Here is a 22,151-nt window from a genome sequence, read left to right as displayed (position 1 = left end):
TAGGATGCAGGTAAACACAGATACATTTGGCACTTACTCTTTGATTCTCTAACACTATAGGCAAATGAGTTAGATACTAGTCTACTTAACATGGCTTTGATAACTATCTACAAGGAATGACTCTGTTTACCATTGCAATATCCTTTTGAGATGTCCTCAAGGGTTGCTTACAGGTCACCGAACTTGTTGATTGTTTAACCTTCACTGGTCCAGTGTTACAAGGTAATTCTATGCATATAAATAGGAAACATTTCTGTACTTTGATGTATAAGAGGTAATCCACAATTTGCTCAGCACTTGATTACTTACTAGAGGGAAAGAATTCAGAATTGTCAGTTTCTTCATTTCAGACCCATTTTGTGCCTAATTTAGCCATTCACTTACTTATTCATGAAACATCACTGTTTTTAATCATTATGTTAGGCATTTCCTCAAGGAGCTTTGGCATCTGTACCTCTCAAAAACCAATAGGGAATACAAGATCAGTTCAAGGGTTATTCAACTGGATAAAACTGTACCTAAGCTGCCTCAGAGACAATAAGACCTCTAGTGCACAGAGGTTATTTAGAACCCATTCAATCAAACGTGTAAACATCCCCATGGCTTCTTTCCAGTGTATCCGTAGCCAAGATTTGTAAGGCTGTCACTTAGAATTCAATTCATACATTTACTCAATGCTACTCTTTGTACTCTGGAGCCGCGTCATCCACTCATTTTGGCAGGATGAAAACATTTTTGAGGGAGTAAAAAAGCTTGCTTAACAGAATTTGCATTCCCTGATTACACTGCTTCTAGAACAGGGGTAGGCAACCTATGGCATGCGTGCCGAAGGTGGCACGCGAGCTGATTTTCAATGGTACTCTCATTGCCCGGGTCCTGGCCACCTGTCTGGGGGGCTCTGCGTTTTAATTTAATTTTAAATGAAGCTTCTTAAATACCTTAAACCTTTTTTAAACACCTTTTTATAAACCTTATTTACTTTACATACAACAATAGTTTAGTTATATATTATAGATTTATAGAAAGAGAACTTCTAAAAACGTTAAAATGTATTACTGGCACGCAAAACCTTAAATCAGAGTGAATAAATAAAGACTCGGCACAGCACTTCTGAAAGGTTGCCGACCCCTGTTCTAGAGATACAGAGTGCCCCGCTTCTGTGGAATGTCTGTAGCTAATGTAGATGAAGCAGTGAGGACACTCATAAAGGCAATTCTATAACAGTAGTTGGAACTGTGAGTCAGTATGTTTGAGTCCTACACTGAAACTGCTTTGAATGGTTCTGGGATCATGAAGCAGGACACCAACTCCGACAATGTGAATCTGCAAAGGTTTCTAATTGCTGAAAAGTTTAAGGTCATGAATCATGTAACTAGCATGGGAGCAAGTATCTAAATTTATAGATTGATAGGTTCCAAGGCCAGAAGAGACCACTATTTTCATATTGTCTGACCTCATGCATAACACAGGCCATAGCCCCCCTCCCCCCCAAATTTTTTTTCCTAGAGCCTATTTTCTATAAATACATCCAGTTTTGATTAACAAATTCAGTGATGGAGAGTACACTATGACCCTTGGTAAATTGTTCCAATGGTTAGTTACTCTTTCTGTTAAAAATTTACATCTTATTTCCAGTCTGAATTTGTCTAGTTTCAGCTTGCAGCAATTGGATCTTGTTATACCTTTCTCTGCTAGACTGAATAGCTCATTATTAAATATTTATTCCCCATGTGGATACTTAGAGACTGTAATCAAACCACCCCTTAACCTTCTCGTTGCTCAGCTAAATAAATTGAGCTCCTTGAGTCTGTCACTATAAGGCATGTTTTCCAATCCTTTAATTATTCTTGTGGCTCTTCTCTGAAGCCTCACCAATTTATCAACATCCTTCTTGAATTGTGGACACCAGAATTGGGCACAGTATTCCAGCAGCAGTCACACCAGTGTGCCTAAAAGAGGAATAGTACCTCTCTACTCCTACACAAGATTTCCCTGTTTATGCATCCAAGGATAACATTAACCCTTTTGGCCACAGTGTCACAATGGGAGCTTAAACTCAGCTGATAATCTACCACAGCCCCAAATCTTTTTGAGTCATTGCTTTCCAGGATAGAGTCCCCCATCCTGTAAATATGACCTGCATTCTTTGTTCCTAGATATGTACATTTACTTTTAGCATTATTAAAACACATACTATTTGCTTGTGCCCAGTTTACCAACCGATCCAGGTTGTTCTGTATCAAAGGCCTGCTCTCTTCATTATTTACTGCTCCCCCACTTTTTGTGTCATCTGCAAACTTTATCAATGATGATTTTGTTTTCTTTGAGGTCATTGATAAAAATGTTTAATACTGTAAGGCCAAGAAGAGCTGATCCTGTGGAACCCCACTAGAGAAACACCCCTCGATTCCATATTTACAATTACATTTTGAGACCTGTCAGTTAGCCCATTTTTAATCCATTTAATGTGTGCTATGTTAATCAAAATATCATGTGTTATCAAGTCAAATGCCTTACAGAGGTCTAAGTATATTACATCAATGATATTACTTGCCACTCTTACCACTGTTTCTATGGAAATATGCACGACTCTGCTGCTAACATGCCACAAGTGACTTAGAATAGGGAGGTTCACAACCGCCTAAAGAGAAAAATATTGTTGTCAGAAGTATCTAGAGGAATGAGGCAAAACCACATTATTTAAATATCCAATAAATCTGAATGCATCCAGAGTTCTCAACAGAGTGTCTGCTTCCCCTAGAATTGGCTACATGTGGTCCCACCCACCAGAAAAACACTTTATTTTAATGTCTATTGACTATGAATAATGCCAATTATTGTGGTTGCTTTATTAAGAGTTAAACTTGGGCCCATTGCATAGTGCTCTGCCACTTCCTCCTGCGGTAGTATATGTGACGTTACACCCTGTATTCTTTATAGAAATATTGTTATAATATGAATATGGTATAACTAAAATATGCTTTATGTAAGATAGGTTGTGTTGGGTATCACTGGAAAGGTTATGATTTACTGAATGTGTTTATCCAATTTGTATGCATGAATCATTTCTGTATCAGAAGTTAGGAATATTGTCTATGTAACAATTCAGGGTGGATTTGATTTAAATCATGATTTAAATCATTAGTCAGGAAGACTCGATTTAATCGTGGATTTCTACATAAAAGTGCATTCTTGTTAGTTGTTATAACCTTAATACATATTCTTCACAACTCGGAGATAGATGTAGGTTTCATTTTTAGAAGGTACACACTATACATTTTTAAAGTGATTTATTTTGAAAACTTTTCAGATTAGTTTTACAGCTATATCAGAAAATGAATGATTGTTTGGTAATTTCATTTACCAAAGCTAATTGAAGCAGATAGTTCACCTCCCAATGACTTCATAAATATCTCCAATTCAACAGGTTAATCATTAATATTTGGAGGATTTTCTTGCTATGCTGTTATTAGGAGGAGAACATCACCAGACAGACAGATATATTGTTTTATTTAACTAGAACAACAACGTTATGTATTCTGAATTTTTTTTCAACAGCAAACATATAATATTTTAACAAAACAAGCATATGAATTTTAGTTAAACATTCAAGTTTGTTTTTGTTAAAATTGTTTTTTAAAAAATCAACAACCGATTTTGCTGTTAGCAAGCATGTTATCTCTGGAGACACAAATCCACAGTTTGAGAACTGCCAAACTAATCATCTCTGATGGTATCTTCTAGACTGAGCACTGAGTCCCATTGGGTAGATAGAAAGATTAACCTAAATAATCGATACAGAAGCCCCTGGAACCTCACAAGATTGGGTCCCTAGTCCATGAACTATTGGAACTCATTTACAAAACTTTTCTTAAACATAACATGAATATATTGTCTCATACTATAGAATTAGAATTTATAATCCGTATTCCATGATGAGATATCTTTGAACTTCAATGTATCTTAATTAATACTATCTTTAGTTAGGTTTTTTCCTCAAAAATCTGATTTTAAATTAAAAATGATTTTTTTGATTTATTTTTTAACAAATCATTGATTTTTTTTCCACCCTATAACAATTACAACTATGTGTGTACTTGGGAAATGCCCACCACACATTAAGCAACCAGCCTTAATGGGCCATTAGGAAAAGACAATTAGTCTTCGAAGATGTGGATTTCCCATCTTCCCTGGAGTTCCTTCCTGTGGACATTGCAAATAAACCTTGTTTCCTGGTTGCTTTGATACTGCAGGGTCAGGGGATAAAGTCACCTGGTACAAAATACCACTTTGGATACTGCTGGTACTTTTCCACTGGAAACAAAGGCTTCCCCCCTTATGTACATTCTATTTAAGGCTGGGAAGGAAGGCATTCAGGACTCTCCTCCTTTGCCTGCCCAGGAAGGAAGACTGCTAAAAACACCTGAAGGGAAAGGCATGGTTGAGTCCAGGCTGAGACAGGGGTCCAGTCTGTAAAGAGAAATAACTGGAACTCTAAGCTACAGAAACTCTGCAACTTGCCTAAAACAACATTTAGGGTGAGAAATTACATTTTGTGACCTGTTTCTTGAGCGTATTAAGTTTAGTTTGCGTGTTTTGTTTTATTTGCTCAGTAATCTGCTTTGTTCTGTTTGCTATCCTTTATAATCACTTTAAAATTTACCTTTTGTAGTTAATAAACTTGTTTTTAGTTTATTACAAAACCCAGTTTGTGCGATTCAAAAAGCTGTGCATATCTATTTCCACATTGAGGGAGAGGGCCAATTTTTACGAGCTTGCACTGTGCAGCTCTTGCTATACAGTGCAAGACAATATTATTTTGGGTTTATACTCCAAAGGAGGTGTGCATGTGACTGCTGGCCATTCTTCTAGCTAAATCTTCCCACATGGAGCTGATTTCAGTCTGTCTGCAGCTTGGTGTGGCCTTACCTGTGTGTGTGCTGGAGAAGGCTTGAGAGCCTAGCACAGCAAAAACAAGGTGAGGAAACCCAGGCTGGTGGAAAGGGTGGGCTCAGTGAGACCCCAGCACATCAGGTGGTGCCCCAGGAGGGTAGTTCAACCCGTCACAGTATGCATGTGTGATGGTCCAGGCAGCCTAGTTTTCTCTCCTTATGTAAAACTGTCTTCTGGTAATCAGTTAGTGGAATTGCATCTCTCATAGTCGAGGCCTCTCAGTATCGAGCCTGCATGTCAGTGAAGCCAAAATTTGAGACCAAAAAAACTTGTAATTTGTAGTGGGCAAGCCACTCCAGGAGGTGAACACAAGAGCCCCTCCCCTGCCTGAGTCCTTACAGCTACAATGAATTAATTTCTGGTGGAAGTTGTTTTTTGTTGGCCAAACTGATAATTATTACTCTGAGTTCAGCTTATCTTTGAGGGACAGGGGAAGGACGGGTTGCACACCTCTGGCTAAGATGGTGGAAGCCAAACTGAGTTGATTTGTTGTTTAATTTCTGATTAGGTGGAGGCTTTTGAAGTCAGAACTTGTATCTCTAACTTTAACTCTTTTTTCACAGCTTATATCTAGTGATGCTGATGGAGCCATTCAAAGAGCTGGACGTTTCCGAGTGGAAAACGGATCATCTGATGAGGTAAGGAAAAGCCCCTGTTTATATCTATTGCCTTTTCCTATTCAAAGATCAATCAATTAAATAACAGCATTTTCAATTTCTGAAGTGTTGTATCAGAAGATTAGGGTTGGAAGAGACCTCAGGAGGTCATTAATTCAATATACAAGGTTGATATTGTGGAAGCAGGGAAAGAAAGAGAGTGTTTAAGTGCAGCCATTTAAGTGGGCATTGTCAGAGCACTTTCCTCTCAGAAGCGTTCATGGATATGTCTGGTTCCTCTCAGTCTTCCAACTCTAAAAATAGATATTTGATATAGTGAAGGATAACCTAGCTTTACACTGTAGCATATAAATTGGTGAACTTGAGGCAGAAAAGGGCCCCTTACCAATCATTTCACAATTAGCTGCATACATTACTGCGGGGAGGGTGGGAGTTTGCTGAAGCATCTGATGTAAACCTGTACCAGAGTCATATTGCAGGATTGGATGATTTAAGTGACTAATAATCTGATCCAGTATGGTTGTATGTGTGTAATGTAGAATCTTAGAAATTATGTTCTTGATATAAAATTCTTTCCCTACATTTTTGAGACGAGATATAGAATCCTGATCAAGGTATAATCCTACTTCCAGCTCTGCTACTTCTATCCCCAGACTTTCTCATGTGAGTCAGTATATTTAATTTAAAATGCATGTATTTTACATCAGCCTGGCTGGCCACGTGTGACACATCATGGGCAATCTAAATTCAAAAGTCAAGCTAGATCCTTCCTTCCTAGCAGGGGCTGGGAGTGGTGCAGAGACAGCCTCCATGTTGCTTTGCAGACTCCTTCCCTCTTTTCCTTAAAAATTTCAGGATCAGAGCGGATAGATTCTGGAGGGAATTGTGTCCAGGCCCTGCTTGTTCTGAAGAAAGGTGGCCTAATATGGGGATGTTAAAGGACGAGTTGAGGAAAGAAAGAAAACAAGGGTGTTTGAATCTTTCAGACCATTTGAACAGGTTCTGTTATAATCCCGTGACTTTACCCCAGCCCTGCCCTTCATGTTGGTCCCACGTGGACAACCATTCTCTTTATCAACCCCACCTGAGCCATCACAGTGCCATCACCCAACATTGCCTCAATACAGGATTTAAGTGCTGCAGAGGGCATTATATTAGCTATCTACACCTAGAGGAATATTGACCTCTATAATAATTTTCATTTTTGAAGTGATAGGGGCATTGGGATGATCTCAATAAATCAATTGCTTAGCATGCATTGCTGAAGAAAAACCTTTTGTGTGGTGGAAAGGGATGTTTTAAGGTATTGAGCACCAAGTAACATCCTAAAAATTACTAAAAAGTTGTAATCTTGGGAAACAAGAAACAATAATTGTTTCTCTTAATGCCATTTCTGGGATGTGACTCATTATTTTAGTTAAACGGGGTTCTTGCTATGCTTTAGGGACAGTATAACTAAAGATAAGCAAAATAATTGCAATTATTAACTAGGATTAGTTTATTACTAATGAAAGGGAGAAAATAAGATAAAACAAAAACAGAGCATAAGCAATAAATAATGCTTCAGTTACTTCAGTTGCAATCTCTTCTGTATTTCTGTCTATGGAGAGTTTTTAATGGAGATTACACTGTAAGAGTTGGGCCCTCTGTGGTGGGGACACTCTTCTCTACATAAGATCAAAGTACATTAGTTCCCAAATCAGTAGAGTCCTGCCTTAGTGTATCATTGAGCACTAAAACAGTTTGTAGATGGGACAAGGAATTTTGGGTTTAAGGGTTAGAGAATTGTATTTGGTTTACCGTGGTTAAACAATTTATATACGATCAAAGGTGAGTGATCTTAACTAAGTCTTATGAAACCAAAGAAATATTTAAATTCAGCTATTTAAAAGATGCCATTTAAGGAGTGGTCCCGAGACAGGCAAATTAAAGACTATTGAGAATCTTAAATTTAAATTACGGCCCACTATTTCTCTCCTTTTACCCAGATTAGCTTATGTCTCCTTTCCAGGAGTACATAGTTTAAACTTTACACAGTCTGGTGTTTAACAGGAGAAACTTGTTTGATACCTTAAATTAGAATAGCATTTTGGTATCCCATTTAAAAGTATTACAAGAAAAAATTAAATGCAGTGCTTCATCACATCAGTGCATGTCAAAGTATTGGGTAATGTGATTATGTTGTAGAAGCAGTGCTGGGCTGGAAGGTTGCCGCTTCTTGATGTGGTGGTGTGCAGCTTCTTTGTTCTTTGTAGTTGTAGTATTGCTGCTGTGTGCTTGGTTGTATAGATGAAATGAATAGGCTAACTGAGAGTGCAAGAGTTAACACAGTAGTCCAAGGGTATGCCTACACTGCAATGTAAGCCCAGGCTCAGACTCCGTTTTGAACCCAAATCCCCTTCATCTACACACAAGCTGTCTGACTCAGCTCCAGGTCCCAGGATTCTACAGGAATAGAGGATTTGAGCTTGGGCCCCACAGGGACTCGGGTCCAAACTCCATCATTTTGCAGTATGGATGCAGCTTGGGCCCAGGTCTGTCAGACTTGGGTCCTGAGAGTCTGCCACTGCTATCCCACAATCGCATGGGATGGTGTCCTTTCTATCCTAAGACTGGCCAGCTGACTCCCAGGAAACAGAAGTTACCCCTCTGATGCAAGTACAGCTGCTCGACATTTAATCTTTCCTTTTTATTCTGACTGCTGAGCTGCAAGCAAAGTGAACCTCTCTTGCGTTTGTAGTAGTTACTGACACAAAGAATTCCTTTGTCAATTGTGCTGCTAACTGGTCATAGGGGCACAGACAGATTTTGGTTAATCTCTGGTGCAAGGCAAGCAAACAGTTCAACTTTAGCAAGAGGTCCTGGCTTCAGCTATTGGGGTTTCTGAGGGAAGTCCAAAATACAGTTGCGGGACCTTCCTTTCGACAGATCGAAGCTGTTTGCAGAAAAGACTGATGAGTCTCTATATACCTTAAAAGACTCAAGGGCCACGTTGCGTTCTCTGCAAATTTACACGGCTGCACAGAAAAGAAAGTTCAGTAAGTCCCAGGTAGTGCAGAGATCTTGTCCTGCTCAGTTTCCTGCCAGAGATATTACAAACCCCAATGTAAGAGGCAACGGTTCCAGAAGAGGAGACCATCTACCTCTGAGGCATTGACCTCACCACTGACAACTTAGAAACATCAATTTTGATGGGGTGGTCGAAGTGCTTGTTACCATTCCCATTAATACCTACTGCAACCATTTGCTTGTCTCCCTTACTTCAGTGACCATCTTTTTCACTTCTGCAAAGATGATTTCAACAAGAAATTCCATCGACTTTATTTCACTCCTGCCATCCAACCCCACTTCCCTATCTGTCTTCAGGGACCCCTCTCATGAGCACCTTCTACGACAGGAAATAGGCTCTCTCCTGAATTAGGGTGCTATAGAACCAGTTCGTACACAACACAGAGAAAAGGGGTTTTATTCCAGATACTTCCTGGTTCCAAAAAAGAATGGCACTCGGAGACCCATTCTAGATCTAAGATTACTCAACAGATTTGTAAAGGTTCAGAAGTTTAGGGTGGTAACTCTTGTAGCAATAATTCCCTTACTGGACCAAGGGGATTGGTTCTCAACCCCTGATCTCCAGGACACTTACTTTTATATAGTGATTTACCTCTCCCATAGAAGGTTCCTCCACTTCGCTCTGGAGAAAGAGCATTTCCAAGAGAGTGTGCTCCCATTTGGTCTCTCCTCAGCACCAGTGTGTTCTCAAAAGTTCTCTCAGTGGTGGCTGCTCAAGGGATTCTCCTACAACTAATCCTTGTTGGCCACTCAAAGGACCATAGATCTATTTTTCAGACTGGGACTGTAGTTAAACATCCAAAAGTCTACCCTAACAGCCATACAAAGTTTGGATGTCATAGAAGCTTACTTGGATGCAATAGTGGCCAAAGCATTCCTCCCTCTGCACAGGTTCATAGTCCTATCCAACTTAGTCACTAGAGTCCAGATCAGACCACAAACATTGGCCAGAAACTGTCTAGAGCTGTTGGGGCATATGGCAGTTGGTGTTTTTGTGATAAGCCACGTGAGACTTCACATGCTCGACCTCCAGGGGTGGCTCAGAACTGTTTATTTGCTGAACAAACACAGTTGGAACAAACTACTCTCCGTGCCTTTCATTGTGGAAAAAATCCTTCGACTGGTTGGAAGGACCTTCAAAATGTTTGCACAGGGGTCCCTTTTGCTCAACCATTTTCAACGCTAATAATAACAACAGATGCCTCCTTATTGGGATGGGGAGCCCGTCTAGACACTCACACTGCTCAAGGCAGGTGGTCATCTCTTGAATCTATCCTGCACATCAGCTTACTGGAACTCAGAGCAGTCAGAAATGCCTGTCTCCATTTCCTTCCACTGATCAGGGACAAATATATGAAGATCATGGCAGACAACATGTCATACATGTTCTTGCATCCCCTTGACAGTTGATATAGATTACCTTCCCTCTGTGCCAAAGCAGTGAGGCTCTTGAATTGGTGATTTGAAATCAGATCAACATCTCAGCAGCTTACACCTCAGCAGAGGTGTGCAAAAATTCACAGCAGATACCCTCAGCAGGCATTTCTCACAAGATCATGAATGGGAGTTAGATCCCACTCCACTACATATTTTGAGGCTCGGGTATCCTGCAGATAGATCTAGTTGGCACGGTAAAGAGCAAGAAGTGCTCCAGTTCTGCTTGAGAGGAGGACTAGGTTGGCGCTCCTTGGGAGATGTCTTCTTCCTTCACTGGACTCCTGTATACATTCCCCCAGCTCCCTTGATATCCAAAGTATTGATCAAAGTAAGTAAAGACAAGGCCAGCCGTAGTTCCGACATGGCCGAGACAAACATAGTTCCTCTACCTCACCAAGCTTGCTATGGGTTGACCAATCACTCTCCGAACCATCCCCATCTTCTCTCTCTGGATGCCGGTCAAAGGCTTTACTCCAGCCTTGAGGTTCTTTGACTCAAGGCATGGCTAATTGGTTTGCAGGACTAGAAACATCAATCTGTTCTGAAGATGTAAAGAGAGTGCTATTATATAGTAGGAAACAATCCACCCCTAATACCTACCTACAAATGTGGATGAGATTCAGTCACTGCTGTGACTGACATCTTTCACCTAATTCCTCTCTGCTGTCAGATATACCAGATTACATTTTTGATCTAAAAATGACGGGGTTGTCTCTGAGCTCTGTTAGAGTACACTTGGCAGCTATTACAGCCTTCCATTCTGTGGTGGAGGGTTTTTTCATGCTGAGTCATCCTGCAATGATGATATTTCCTCAGGGGACTGGGGAACCTCTTTCCACAAGTCACATGCCCTATTCCAGTTTGGGACATCAACTGGGTGCTTACATGCCTTATGAGGCCCCCCCTTTTGAAAGTATGGCTACCTGCTCCCTCCTTTCTCATAGCCATTACTTCTGCTTGAAGAGTGGGAAAGAGAGGGGCTCTGATGGCATAGCCTCCATTCACAGTATTTTTTAAGGATAAGGTCACATTACAACCATACCTCAAGTTCTTACCAAAGGTATCCTTGGATGTCCACATAAACCAACCTATCCACATTCCATTTTTTCCCCCTAAAGCACATCTGAAGAAGGGAAATATGTGGCATTACGTACACTCAATGTCAGAAGGGCATTAGCCTTTGACCTAGACAGGACAAAACCCTTCAGAAAATCTCCCAGATTATTTCTTTCCATTGCGGACAGAATTGGATCTCCAGTTTCCAAGCAAAGACTCTCTAGATGGATATCTGGCTCCATTACCTGTTATCAGTCTCATGATCTGTATCCTCCTCCTAGAGTATTAACTCACTTCAAAAGATCCCTTTCTACTTCGATAGCTTTCCTTAGGAACATTCTAATCACAGAAATATGTAGAGCTGCAATTTGTATCTCCATTCATACCTTTCTGAACCCTATGTGTTTACCCAAGGCTCAGTTTCTGATGCGATATTATCTATTGTACTGTCCTCAATCTTGGACTCGACTCCAAAGCCCCCGCCTCTCCGTAGAGGGTACTGCATGGTAGTGACTTAGCATGGAGTGCCTGTAAGGACACTACTTGAAGAAGAAGAAATGGTTACTCACCCTGTGCAGTAACTGTGGCTCTTCGAATGTGTCCCTGTGGGTGCTCCACTACCTGTCCTCCTCCCTCTCTGCTTCAGAGTTCTTTGCCATGGAGCTTTGCAGTAGAGAAGGAACAGAGAGCATGAGAATGACTCCATAGCCAAGTGATCTAGGGCATTCATCTGGGAGGTAGGAGACCCAAGTTCCAGTCCCCCTGCTTTATTCAATATTTATTTATTTAAAAAATTGCTGGGTGAGTGCTCTAACCACAGGGCTAAAGGTCAGAAGTGTGGGCTCCATCACCTTGGTTTTTCTTGCAAAATAACTGACCTGGCTGAGGCACCTAAATACAGGACAGGCTTCATTGCTGTGAATCTCAAGGCCACACCCCTCTCCTTAACATTTCCTATTGACTATCCTAGAGAGCTCCCTGCTAAGCTTTACAGTGCTTAGGTCCCTCTTGTGAATTCCACCCCAGGTGTCAAAGAGAATGACACCTCCTTATCTATAAGACCATAATTACTACACACATTCTGGGATGCAGCTTTTAACTTCTATTTTGGTTTAACTTCAGTACAGTTTTCTTTTATACTATGTTTTAAATATCTATGTATTAGTAATGGTGCTTTATATAGAATATCTGATATGTATCTTTAATAGCATATTGTCAATGTATTACAAATGGTAAGTTATAAAACTAGAAACCATTTGGTTCAAAGGCAAACAACAAGAGTGTCTTCTCACAGAACAAGAGACATCCTATTTGTCCCAGACAGCAGTTTGGTATGGACATAATCTTTATCTCAATAAAATGAACTCTGTAAGATATTAATGTTAGAAAGAAAACTGGTTGTATAAAAGAATGTAAGGATATTCTTTATTCAAGATATTCCAAAGAAGACTGATTCTTAGGACTTGTTATCAGAGCTATAAACTGAGATGGCTTCCTCATCCCCCCCTATTTGCAAAGAGAAAAACCTTTAGTTTAAACCCATACAAAAAATCCAACACACACACTTACTGAAATTGATTTCTTTTATAAATACTCTAAAGTCTTCATTCTTCAAAATGTTGAGAACATTTATGGTTGCAAATGTTTTATAGAGACATTGATTACTTCTAAATCATATTGCTACTTAAAGGCAATGAGAAATGGTTACTCACCCTGTGCAGTAACTGTGGTTCTTCAAGATGTGTCAGCCTATGGCTGCTCCAGTCTAGGTGCACATTAATATTTCATTATTTATACACAGTGGAATTGAACCTGGTTCTCCCAAATCCTGGGTGAGTGTTCTAACCACTAAGCTAAGGGTCATAAAGGGGGGGAGGGGTGTTAAGCACCATTATCATAGCACATAGGTCATAGCACACCTACCAGATTGGGTCCTGAAGGCAAGATAGGCAGGGGAGTGCAAATTTTGTGGGTCCCAGAGGGGCTTAGGCTTAGGCGTGAGTTAGATGCCAAGATGTTGGGTGGTATCAGGACTTACGTGCCTGTGTATATGCCCAGCTGCCAAAAGTTAAGCACTTCAGCGACTTTAATGGTGGAAACTTTGGCTCCTAGGGAGTTTAGGGGCCTACAGGGTTATGTGGCAGCTGAACAGGGCTTGTGAGTACTAGTGGTGCCTAAATGTTGGTCTCTAGGTGCATAAAGTGGGAGTTTGATGCTTAAGTCCACAAGTGAGAAAAATGTGTAATGTTAGAAATCTCTCAAAATCATCTACAGTATCTATTTTGCCTTAATAATTAAAATTTCTATTTTAGAACTCCTAACAACATGGCACAGAATGCATATCATATTCATATTTATTTATTAGATTAATAGATTTTTAAGGCCAGAAGAAGGGATTTGTGACATTACCTTATATTCTTCACAGAAATATTATGATATGAATATAGCATAACTAAGATATGTTTTATGCAAGATGGGTCACGTGAGGTATCAATGAAAAGGTTATGATCTACTGAATGTGTTTATCCAATTTGTATGCATGTATCATTTCTGTATCTAAAGTTTGGAATATTGACTATGTAACAATTACATCTGTGTGTGTGTTTGGGGGAATGCCCACCAGACAGTAGGCAATCAGCCTGAATGAGCCATTTAAGAAGGACAATAGAACTTTGGAGATACTAATCTCCCACCTTCTGGAGGAGCTTCCTGGGATGTTGCTTTAACACTGCAGGGTCATCTAATGATGTCACCTGGTACGGAGTACCACCTTGGACACTGCTGGTATTTTTCCACTGGAAACAAAAGCTTCCTGCCTTATGTAAATTCTATTTAAGGCTGAAGAGTAAGGCAAACAAGACTCTCCTCCATTGCCTGCCTAGGAAGGAAGACTGCTAAAAGCAGCTGAAGGGAAAGGCAGGGTTGAGTCCCCAGGCTGAGACAGGGGTCCAGTCTGTAAAGAGAAGTAATTGGAACTTTAAGCTACAGAAACTCTGCAACTTGCCTAAAACAACATTTAGGGTGAGAAATTACATTTTGTAACCTGTTTCTTGAGTGTATTAAGCTTAGTTTGCGTGTTTTGTTTTATTTGCTTGGTAATCTGCTTTGTTCTGTTTGCTATCCTTTATAATCACTTTAAAATTTACCTTTTGTAGTTAATAAACTTATTTCTTGTTTATAACATAACCCAGTTTGTGCAATTCATATCTGGGGGGTCAAGAAGCTGTGCATATCTCTTTCTACATTGAGGGAGAAAGCGATTTTTATGAGCTTGTGCTGTGCAAATTTTTCTATACAGTGCAAGACAATATTATTTTGGGTTTACACCCCAAAAGGGGTGTGCACGTGAGTGCTGGGTGAATCCCCAAGCTGATTCCTCCCACACATAGCTGATCTCATTGTCTCTGTGTCCATTTGCAGCTGGGTGTGTCCCTACCTGTGTGTGTGTGCTGGAGAAGGCTTGAGGGCCTGGCACAACTAAGACAGGGTGAGGAAACCCAGGCTGGTGAAATGAGCAGAACCATTGGGACCCCAGCACATCAGGTGGTATCCCAGACGGAGGGGTCCAGCCCATCACAGGACTATTATCATCAAGTAGTCTGATCTCCTGCATAGGACTTCCCTCAGTTAATTCCTGTTTGAACTAGAACATATCTTTTAAATCAAGATTGGATGTTTTTCTAAAATTTCCAGTGATGGAGAATCCACCATGACCCCTGGTAAGTTGTTCCATTGTTTAATTACACGCACTATTTTAAAAACAAAATTGTCTTATTTCTAGTCTGAATTTGTTTAGCTTCAACTCCCAGCTGTTGATGGTTGTTATATCTTTGCTAGATTGAAGATCCCTCTATCAAATGTCTGGTCCCCATGTAGGTACTTATTAACTGTATAGTCACACCTTAACCTTCTCTTTGTTAAAGAGAGAGTGTGTTGTCTTTCACTGTAAAGTATGTTCTCTGGTCTTTTAACCATTCTCGTGGCTCTGCTCTGAACCCTCTCTAACTTATATGACCCTCTCCAGTTGATTAATATTCTCCTTGAATTGTGGACAGTAGAACTGCTTTCAGTATTCCAGTACAGAGGTGCTCAGTAAAGAGGTAATATAATATCCCTACTCCTACTCAAGAGTCCCCTATTTATGCATGCAAGGATTGAATTAGCCCTTTTGGTCACAGCACTAGGACTTCATTTTCTTCTGATCATTCACCATGACTCCCAAGTCTTTTTCAGAGTCACTTCTTCCCTGGATAGAGTCCCCCATCTGGTAAGTATGGCCAACATCCTTGGTTCCTAAATGTATGCATTTACATTTGGTTATATTACAACATGTGGTGTTTTCTTGCGCCCAGTTGACCAAGCATTCCAGATGGCTCTGTATCAGTGACCTGTCGTCTTCATTATTTACCACTTTCCCCAATCTTTTTGTCATCTGCAAACTTTATCAGAAGGGGTGGCCCGTCCATGTAGGCGAACTAGGCGTTCGCCTAGGGTGCCAAGTTAAATGGGGCGCCAAACTTGAGGCAAAAAAATCTAAATTTTTTTTTAAATGAAAAAGATGAAAAAAACCCAAATAAAATAATGAAAATGTCATTATTTCTATTCCCGTGCGCGTACGGAGGGAATATGAATTATAATTCATTTCTCTACATTTCTGAGAATTTATTAATATGTCAAATTTTTTATTTACTGCAAAATAAATAATATTTTAGTGAATTTTGTTTTCAATTTGCGACATAGGGTCAGGATGACCCACTCCACAATTTTGATAAGCAATAACTCAGCCACGATGAAACACATCCACCAGCGGCAAGAGCTGCAATCCTAGTGACATCTAACTCAAATATACATCAAGGTTGCATAGCTGGAAATTCATGTAGAGCGGAGAGTCGGCATTGACTCATGAAAATTCAAAAGACATTGATGCTGCAGATTTGTGTAGTGAGCTTCAGGCTTTTTCAAGACGACTTAAGAAACATTCTATTCCTGAAGAAGTACTGAAGTTTGTTTGTGAAAATAAACTCAGACAGTTTTCGAAACATTTTTATAGCTCTACGCATTCTTTTAATTTTGTCAGTTTCCGTAGCTAGTGGGGAACGTAGCTTCTCAAAGTTAAAAACATATACCTGTGTTCAGCAGTGTTGCAAGAGAGACTTGGACTTGCCATAATGTCAGTAGAGCATGAAATAGCTGCAAAATTGGATAGAAAAGAACTAGTGACTGAATTTTCAAAACTTAAAGCAAGAAAAGTCATGTTTTAAGAGCACAGAATATTTTTTATTCAGAGTGTTATGTAAATACAGGTTAAAGTTCATTGAAGAATTTTCTTATTTCTTTCTATATTGGATGTGGTGGTAATGGCAGTTAAAGCAGGCTAGCGTAATGGATGATTTTGGATTTGTAATAATAAAAATGGTAATTAACATTTTAATGCATTTTTATTTGAAATTGAACTGAAATATCTAGCTGTTGTGTACAACTCTATTCTGAAAATTTCGTGTCTCTATTTTATCTGATCTCAGAAACATTGGTTGGACAGACGAACGGACGGACAAACCGAATAATTAACTCTCTGTTTAAAAAAAAACCACTTAAAAACATTGAAAGGAAAAAAGGGGCAAAATGTTTCCCAGTTTACCAAAAACCTCAGCCTAGATGTGCCCTTGGGGGTGAGGGGCGCTGATTGCATGGTTCATCTAGGGCGCCAGTTGCTGGCAGCTAGTCTAGGGCCGCCCCTGTTTATCAGTGATCATTTTATGGTTTTTTGTAAGTCATTAATAAAAATGTTAAATAGGATAGAGCCAAGAACAGATCCCTGCTGGACCCCACTAGAAATACACTCTATTGCAGATGATTCCTTGTTACAATTACATTTTGAGATCTATCAGTTAGCCAGTTTTTAATCATTTAATATGTGCCATATAGTTATGTGGTACTATGTTGAAATTCCTTACAAAACTCTGTTACATCAATACTGTTATCTTTATCCTCCAACCTTGTAATCTCATAAATTAAAAATCAGATTAGTTTGATAAAATATACTTTCCATAAACCATATGTATTGGGATTAATTATACATTTTCCTTGATTAATCAAGTCCTGTTTCAGCCATTCATATTCTTTTGCCTGGGATTGATGTCAGGCTGACAGGCCTATAATTACCTGGTCATCCCGTTTGTGCTTTTTAAGTAATAGCTCAACATTCGCTTTCTCCCAGACTTCTGGATCTGACCACTCTTTCAAGAGTTAATGAAAATCATCAACAACAGTCCAGCTCATTAAAAATGTATGAGTGTAAATTATCCAGTCTTGCTGATTTCAAAATATCATAGAATCATAAGATCATAGAATATCAGGGTTGGAAGGGACCTCAGGAGGTCATCTAGTCCAATCCCCTGCTCAAAGCAGGACCAATCCCCAACTAAATCATCCCAGCCAGGGCTTTGTCAAGCCTGACTTTAAAAACCTCTAAGGAAGGAGATTCCACCACCTCCCTAGGTAACCCATTTCAGTGCTTCACCACCCGCCTAGTGAAAGCTTTTTCCTAATATCCAACCTAAACCTCTCCCACTGCAACTTGAGACCATTACTCTTTGTTCTGTCATCTGCTACTACTGAGAACAGTCTAGATCCATCCTCTTTGGAACCCCCTCTCAGGTAGTTGAAAGCAGCTATCAAATCCCCCCTCATTCTTCTCTTCTGCAGACTAAACAGTCCCAGTTCCCTCAGCCTCTCCTCATAAGTCATGTGCTCCTGCCCCCTAATTATTTTTGTTGCCCTCCGCTGGACTCTTTCCAATTTTTCCACATCCTTCTTGTAGCGTGGGGCCCAAAACTGGACACAGTACTCCATATGCGGTCTCACCAATGTCGAATAGAGGGGAATGATCACGTTCCTTGATCTGCTGGCAATGCCCCTACTTATACAGCCCAAAATGCCGTTAGCCTTCTTGGCAACAAGGGCACACTGTTGACTCATATTCAGCTTCTCATCCACTGTAACCCCTAGGTCCTTTTCTGCAGAACTGCTGCCTAGCCATTCAGTCCCTAATCTGTAGCAGTGCATGGGATTCTTCCGTCCTAAGTGCAGGACTCTGCACTTGTCCTTGTTGAACCTCATCAGATTTCTTTTGGCCCAATCCTCTAATTTGTCTAGGTCTCTCTCTATCCTACCCCTACCCTCCAGTGTATCTACCACTCCTCCCAGTTTAGTCTCATCTGCAAACTTGCTGAGGGTGCAGTCCACACCATCCTCCAGATCATTAATGAAGATATTGAACAAAACCTGCCCCAGGACCGACCCTTGGGGCACTCCGCTTGATACCGGCTGCCAACTAGACATGGAGCCATTGATCACTACCCTTTGCGCCCGACGATCTAGCCAGCTTTCTATCCATCTTATAGTCCATTCATCTAGCCCGTACTTCTTTAACTTGCTGGCAAGAATACTGTGGGAGACAGTATCAAAAGCTTTGCTAAAGTCAAGGAATAACAAGTCCACTGCTTTCCCCTCATCCACAGACCCAGTTATCTCGTTATAGAAGGTAAGTAGGTTAGTCATACATGACTTGCCCTGTTTGAATCCATGCTTTCCTCTCCTCTAAGTGCTTCAGAATTGATTCTTTGAGGACCTGCTTCATGATTTTTCCAGCGACTGAGGTGAGGCTGACTGGCCTGTAGTTCCCCGGATCCTCCTCCTTTCCTTTTTTAAAGATGGGCACTACATTAGCCTTTTTCCAGTAATCCGGGACCTCCCCTGATCGCCATGATTTTTCAAAGATAATGGCCAATGGCTCCGCAATCATATCCGCCAACTTCTTTAGCACCCTCGGATGCAGCGCATCCGGCCCCATGGACTTGTGCTCGTCCAGCTTTTCTAAATAGTCCCGAACCACTTCTTTCTTCACAGAGGGCTGGTTACCTGCTCCCCATGCTGTGCTCTCCAGTGCAATAGTCTGGGAGCTGACCTTGTTCGTGAAGACAAAGGCAAAAAAAGCATTGAGTACATTAGGTTTTTCCACATCCTCTGTCACTAGGTTGTCTCCCTCATTCAGTAAGGGGCTCACGCTTTCCTTGACTTTCTTCTTGTTGCTAACATACCTGAAGAAACCCTTGTTACTCTTAACATCTCTTTCTAGCTGCAACTCCAAGTGATTTGGCCTTCCTGATTTCACTCCTGCATGCCTGAGCAATATTTTTATACTCCTCCCTGGTCATTTGTCCAATCTTCCACTTCTTGTAAGCTTCTTTTTTGTGTTTAAGATCAGCAAGGATTTCACTGTTAAGCCAGGCTGGTCGCCTGCCATATTTACTATTGATTCTACATATCGGGATGGTTTGTTCCTGCAACCTCAATAAGGATTCTTTAAAATACAGCCAGCTCTCCTGGACTCCTTTCCCCCTCATGTTATTCTCCCAGGGGATCCTGCCCATCAGTTCCCTGAGGGAGTCAAAGTCTGCTTTTCTGAAGTCCAGGGTTCGTATTCTGCTGCTCTCCTTTCTTCCTTGTGTCAGGATCCTGAACTCGACCATCTCCTGGTCACTGCCTCCCAAGTTCCCATCCACTTTTGCTTCCCCTACTAATTCTTTCCTGTTTGTGAGCAGCAGGTCAAGAAGAGCTCTGTCCCTAGTTGGTTCCTCCAGCACTTGCACTAGGAAATTGTCCCCTACAGTTTCCAAAAACTTCCTGGATTGCCTGTGCACCTCTGTATTGCTCTCCCAGCAGATATCAGAGTGATTGAAGTCTCCCATGAGAACCAGGGCCTGCGATCTAGTAACTTCTGCTAGTTGCGGGAAGAAAGCCTCGTCCACCTCATCCCCCTGGTCTGGTGGTTTATAGCAGACTCCCACCACAACATCACCCTTGTTGCTCACACTTCTAAACTTAATCCAGAGACTCTCAGGTTTTTCTGCAGTTTCATACCAGAGCTCTGAGCAGTCATACTCCTCTCTTACATGCAATGCAACTCCCCCACCTTTTCTGCCCTGCCTGTCCTTCCTGAACAGTTTATATCCATCCATGACAGTACTCCAGTCATGTGAGTTATCCCACCAAGTCTCTGTTATTCCAATGACATCATAGTTCCCTGACTGTGCCAGGACTTCCAGTTCTCCCTGCTTGTTTCCCAGGCTTCTTGCATTTGTGTATAGGCACTTAAGATAACTCGCTGATTGTCCTGCTTTCTCGGTATGAGACAGGAGTCCTCCCCTCTTAAGCTCTCCTGCCCGTGCTTCCTCCCGGGATTCCACTTCCCCACTTACCTCAGGGCTTTGGTCTCCTTCCCCCGGTGAGCCTAGTTTAAAGCCCTGCTCACTAGGTTAGGCAGCCTGCTTGCGAAGATGCTCTTCCCTCTCTTCGTTAGGTGGAGCCCATCTCTGCCTAGCACTCCTCCCTCTTGGAACACCATCCCATGGTCAAAGAATCCAAAGCCTTCTCTCCGACACCACCTGCGTAGCCATTCGTGGGCAGTATCATTGGTGCCCATGTGGAGAAGCAGGAAGGGGTAGCGATCCGAGGGCTTGATGAGTCTTGGCAGTCTCTCCATCACATCGTGAATCCTAGCTCCTGGCAAGCAGCACACTTCTCGGTTTTCCCGGTCAGGACGGCAGATAGATGACTCAGTCCCCCTGAAGAGGGAGTCCCCGACCATCACCACCTCCTCCTTCTCTTGGGAGCGGTGGTCGTGGAACCCCCATCCCTAGGACAGTGCATCTCATGCCTTCCAATCGGTGGAGTCTCTTTCTGCTCCCTTCCCTCATATGTATCATCTAGTCCACTCTCTGGGTTAGTACCTGTGGAGAGAACATGAAAACAGTTGCTAACCTGTATCTGCATTGTTGGTACATGGACGCTCCTCTTTCTTCTTCTGGAGGTCACATGCTGCCAAATTTCTTTACCGTCCTTCTGTCCCTGCTGTGCAGTCTGCTCTGAATCTTCAGAATGTTGTGCCTGTAGAAGCATATCCTGTCCAGGAAATCTTCATTTTCTCGTATGCAACGCAGGGTTGATACTTGTTTCTCCAGACCTTGAACCTTCTCTTCCAATATGGAGACCAGTTTGCACTTTGTACAGACAAAGTCGCTTCTGTCCTGTGGAAGAAAGACAAACATGGCACATCCTGTGCAGGTCACAACAGCTGATCGCTCACCATCCATATTACCTTCCTTCTAAGAGCTTCCTCAGCTGTTGCAGTAACTACTCAGAGAAGCCTGCAAGATGAAAGCCTCAGTGGGCTCTCCCCAGGTCAACTCCCAGTCAAACTCCCTCTGTTAGCCTCTCTGCTGTTAGCCGCTCAGCTGGTTCGCAGCTGACCGGCTTTTTATTACAGTCAGGCCCACTCAAGGCCCACCTGGAACAAAGCACTCCCAATTCACACTTTTCAAACAATCAAGCACATGGTCAAACTGACAAACTGTCCCCGCAACAGACACTCAGATACTCACCAACACAGCCCCCCTAATGCATACCTCCTCTCAGACAGAACCCAGTCAAACTCCCTCTGTTAGCCTCTCCGCTGTTCTCCTATCTAGATTTAGGAGCTGCTGTTTAACATCCTTCTTTGTTACTGTTGAAATGGAAAGTATTTCATCATTGTCATCAGCTGATATGAATGAATAAATCTAACATTTTCTCAAATACAGAACAACAATATTTATTGAACATTTCTGCATTTTTATTGATAATTCTACTAGGGATGCAAATATTTAAAAAGTTAGCCATTTAAACTATTAAAATTATATTTAATCGGTTAACCAATTAAAGGGAGAGAGGCTGGGGCTGCTCTGGCCAGCAGAAGGCTGCCCTTCTTTTCTATGATTCCATTTGTTATATATAAGTTTTATAGATGCTTTTACTTACACTCTAGGCCAGGTTTGTTTTTTAACCAGTGTGGTGTTTTTTCTTGATTGTTGGATCTTATTTCTGGTTTGAATTTATATAGCTTCAGCTCCCAGCTGTTGACTCTTGTAATGTTTTTGATGGCTAGATAAGAGCCCTCTGCTTTCAGAAATTATCTCCCCA

The 22,151-nt window shown here is 41.3% G+C and overlaps 1 protein-coding gene across 1 annotated transcript in view; it reads left to right on the top strand.

Annotated features, from left to right (window-relative positions):
• Window positions 1-22,151, top strand: part of GARNL3 (GTPase activating Rap/RanGAP domain like 3) — a 212,543-nt gene that overhangs the window by 35,679 nt on the left and 154,713 nt on the right. The window contains exon 4 of the mRNA XM_024201166.1: window positions 5,517-5,591. Coding sequence (XP_024056934.1) covers window positions 5,517-5,591 — 75 coding nt within the window. The remainder of the gene's footprint in view (window positions 1-5,516; window positions 5,592-22,151) is intronic.

The sequence above is a fragment of the Terrapene carolina genome, unplaced genomic scaffold (assembly GCF_002925995.2).
Source record: "Terrapene carolina triunguis isolate 2854851 unplaced genomic scaffold, T_m_triunguis-2.0 Scaffold238, whole genome shotgun sequence".
NCBI classification, from domain to species: domain Eukaryota; kingdom Metazoa; phylum Chordata; order Testudines; family Emydidae; genus Terrapene; species Terrapene triunguis.
This window is presented reverse-complemented; position numbering and strand designations above follow the sequence as displayed.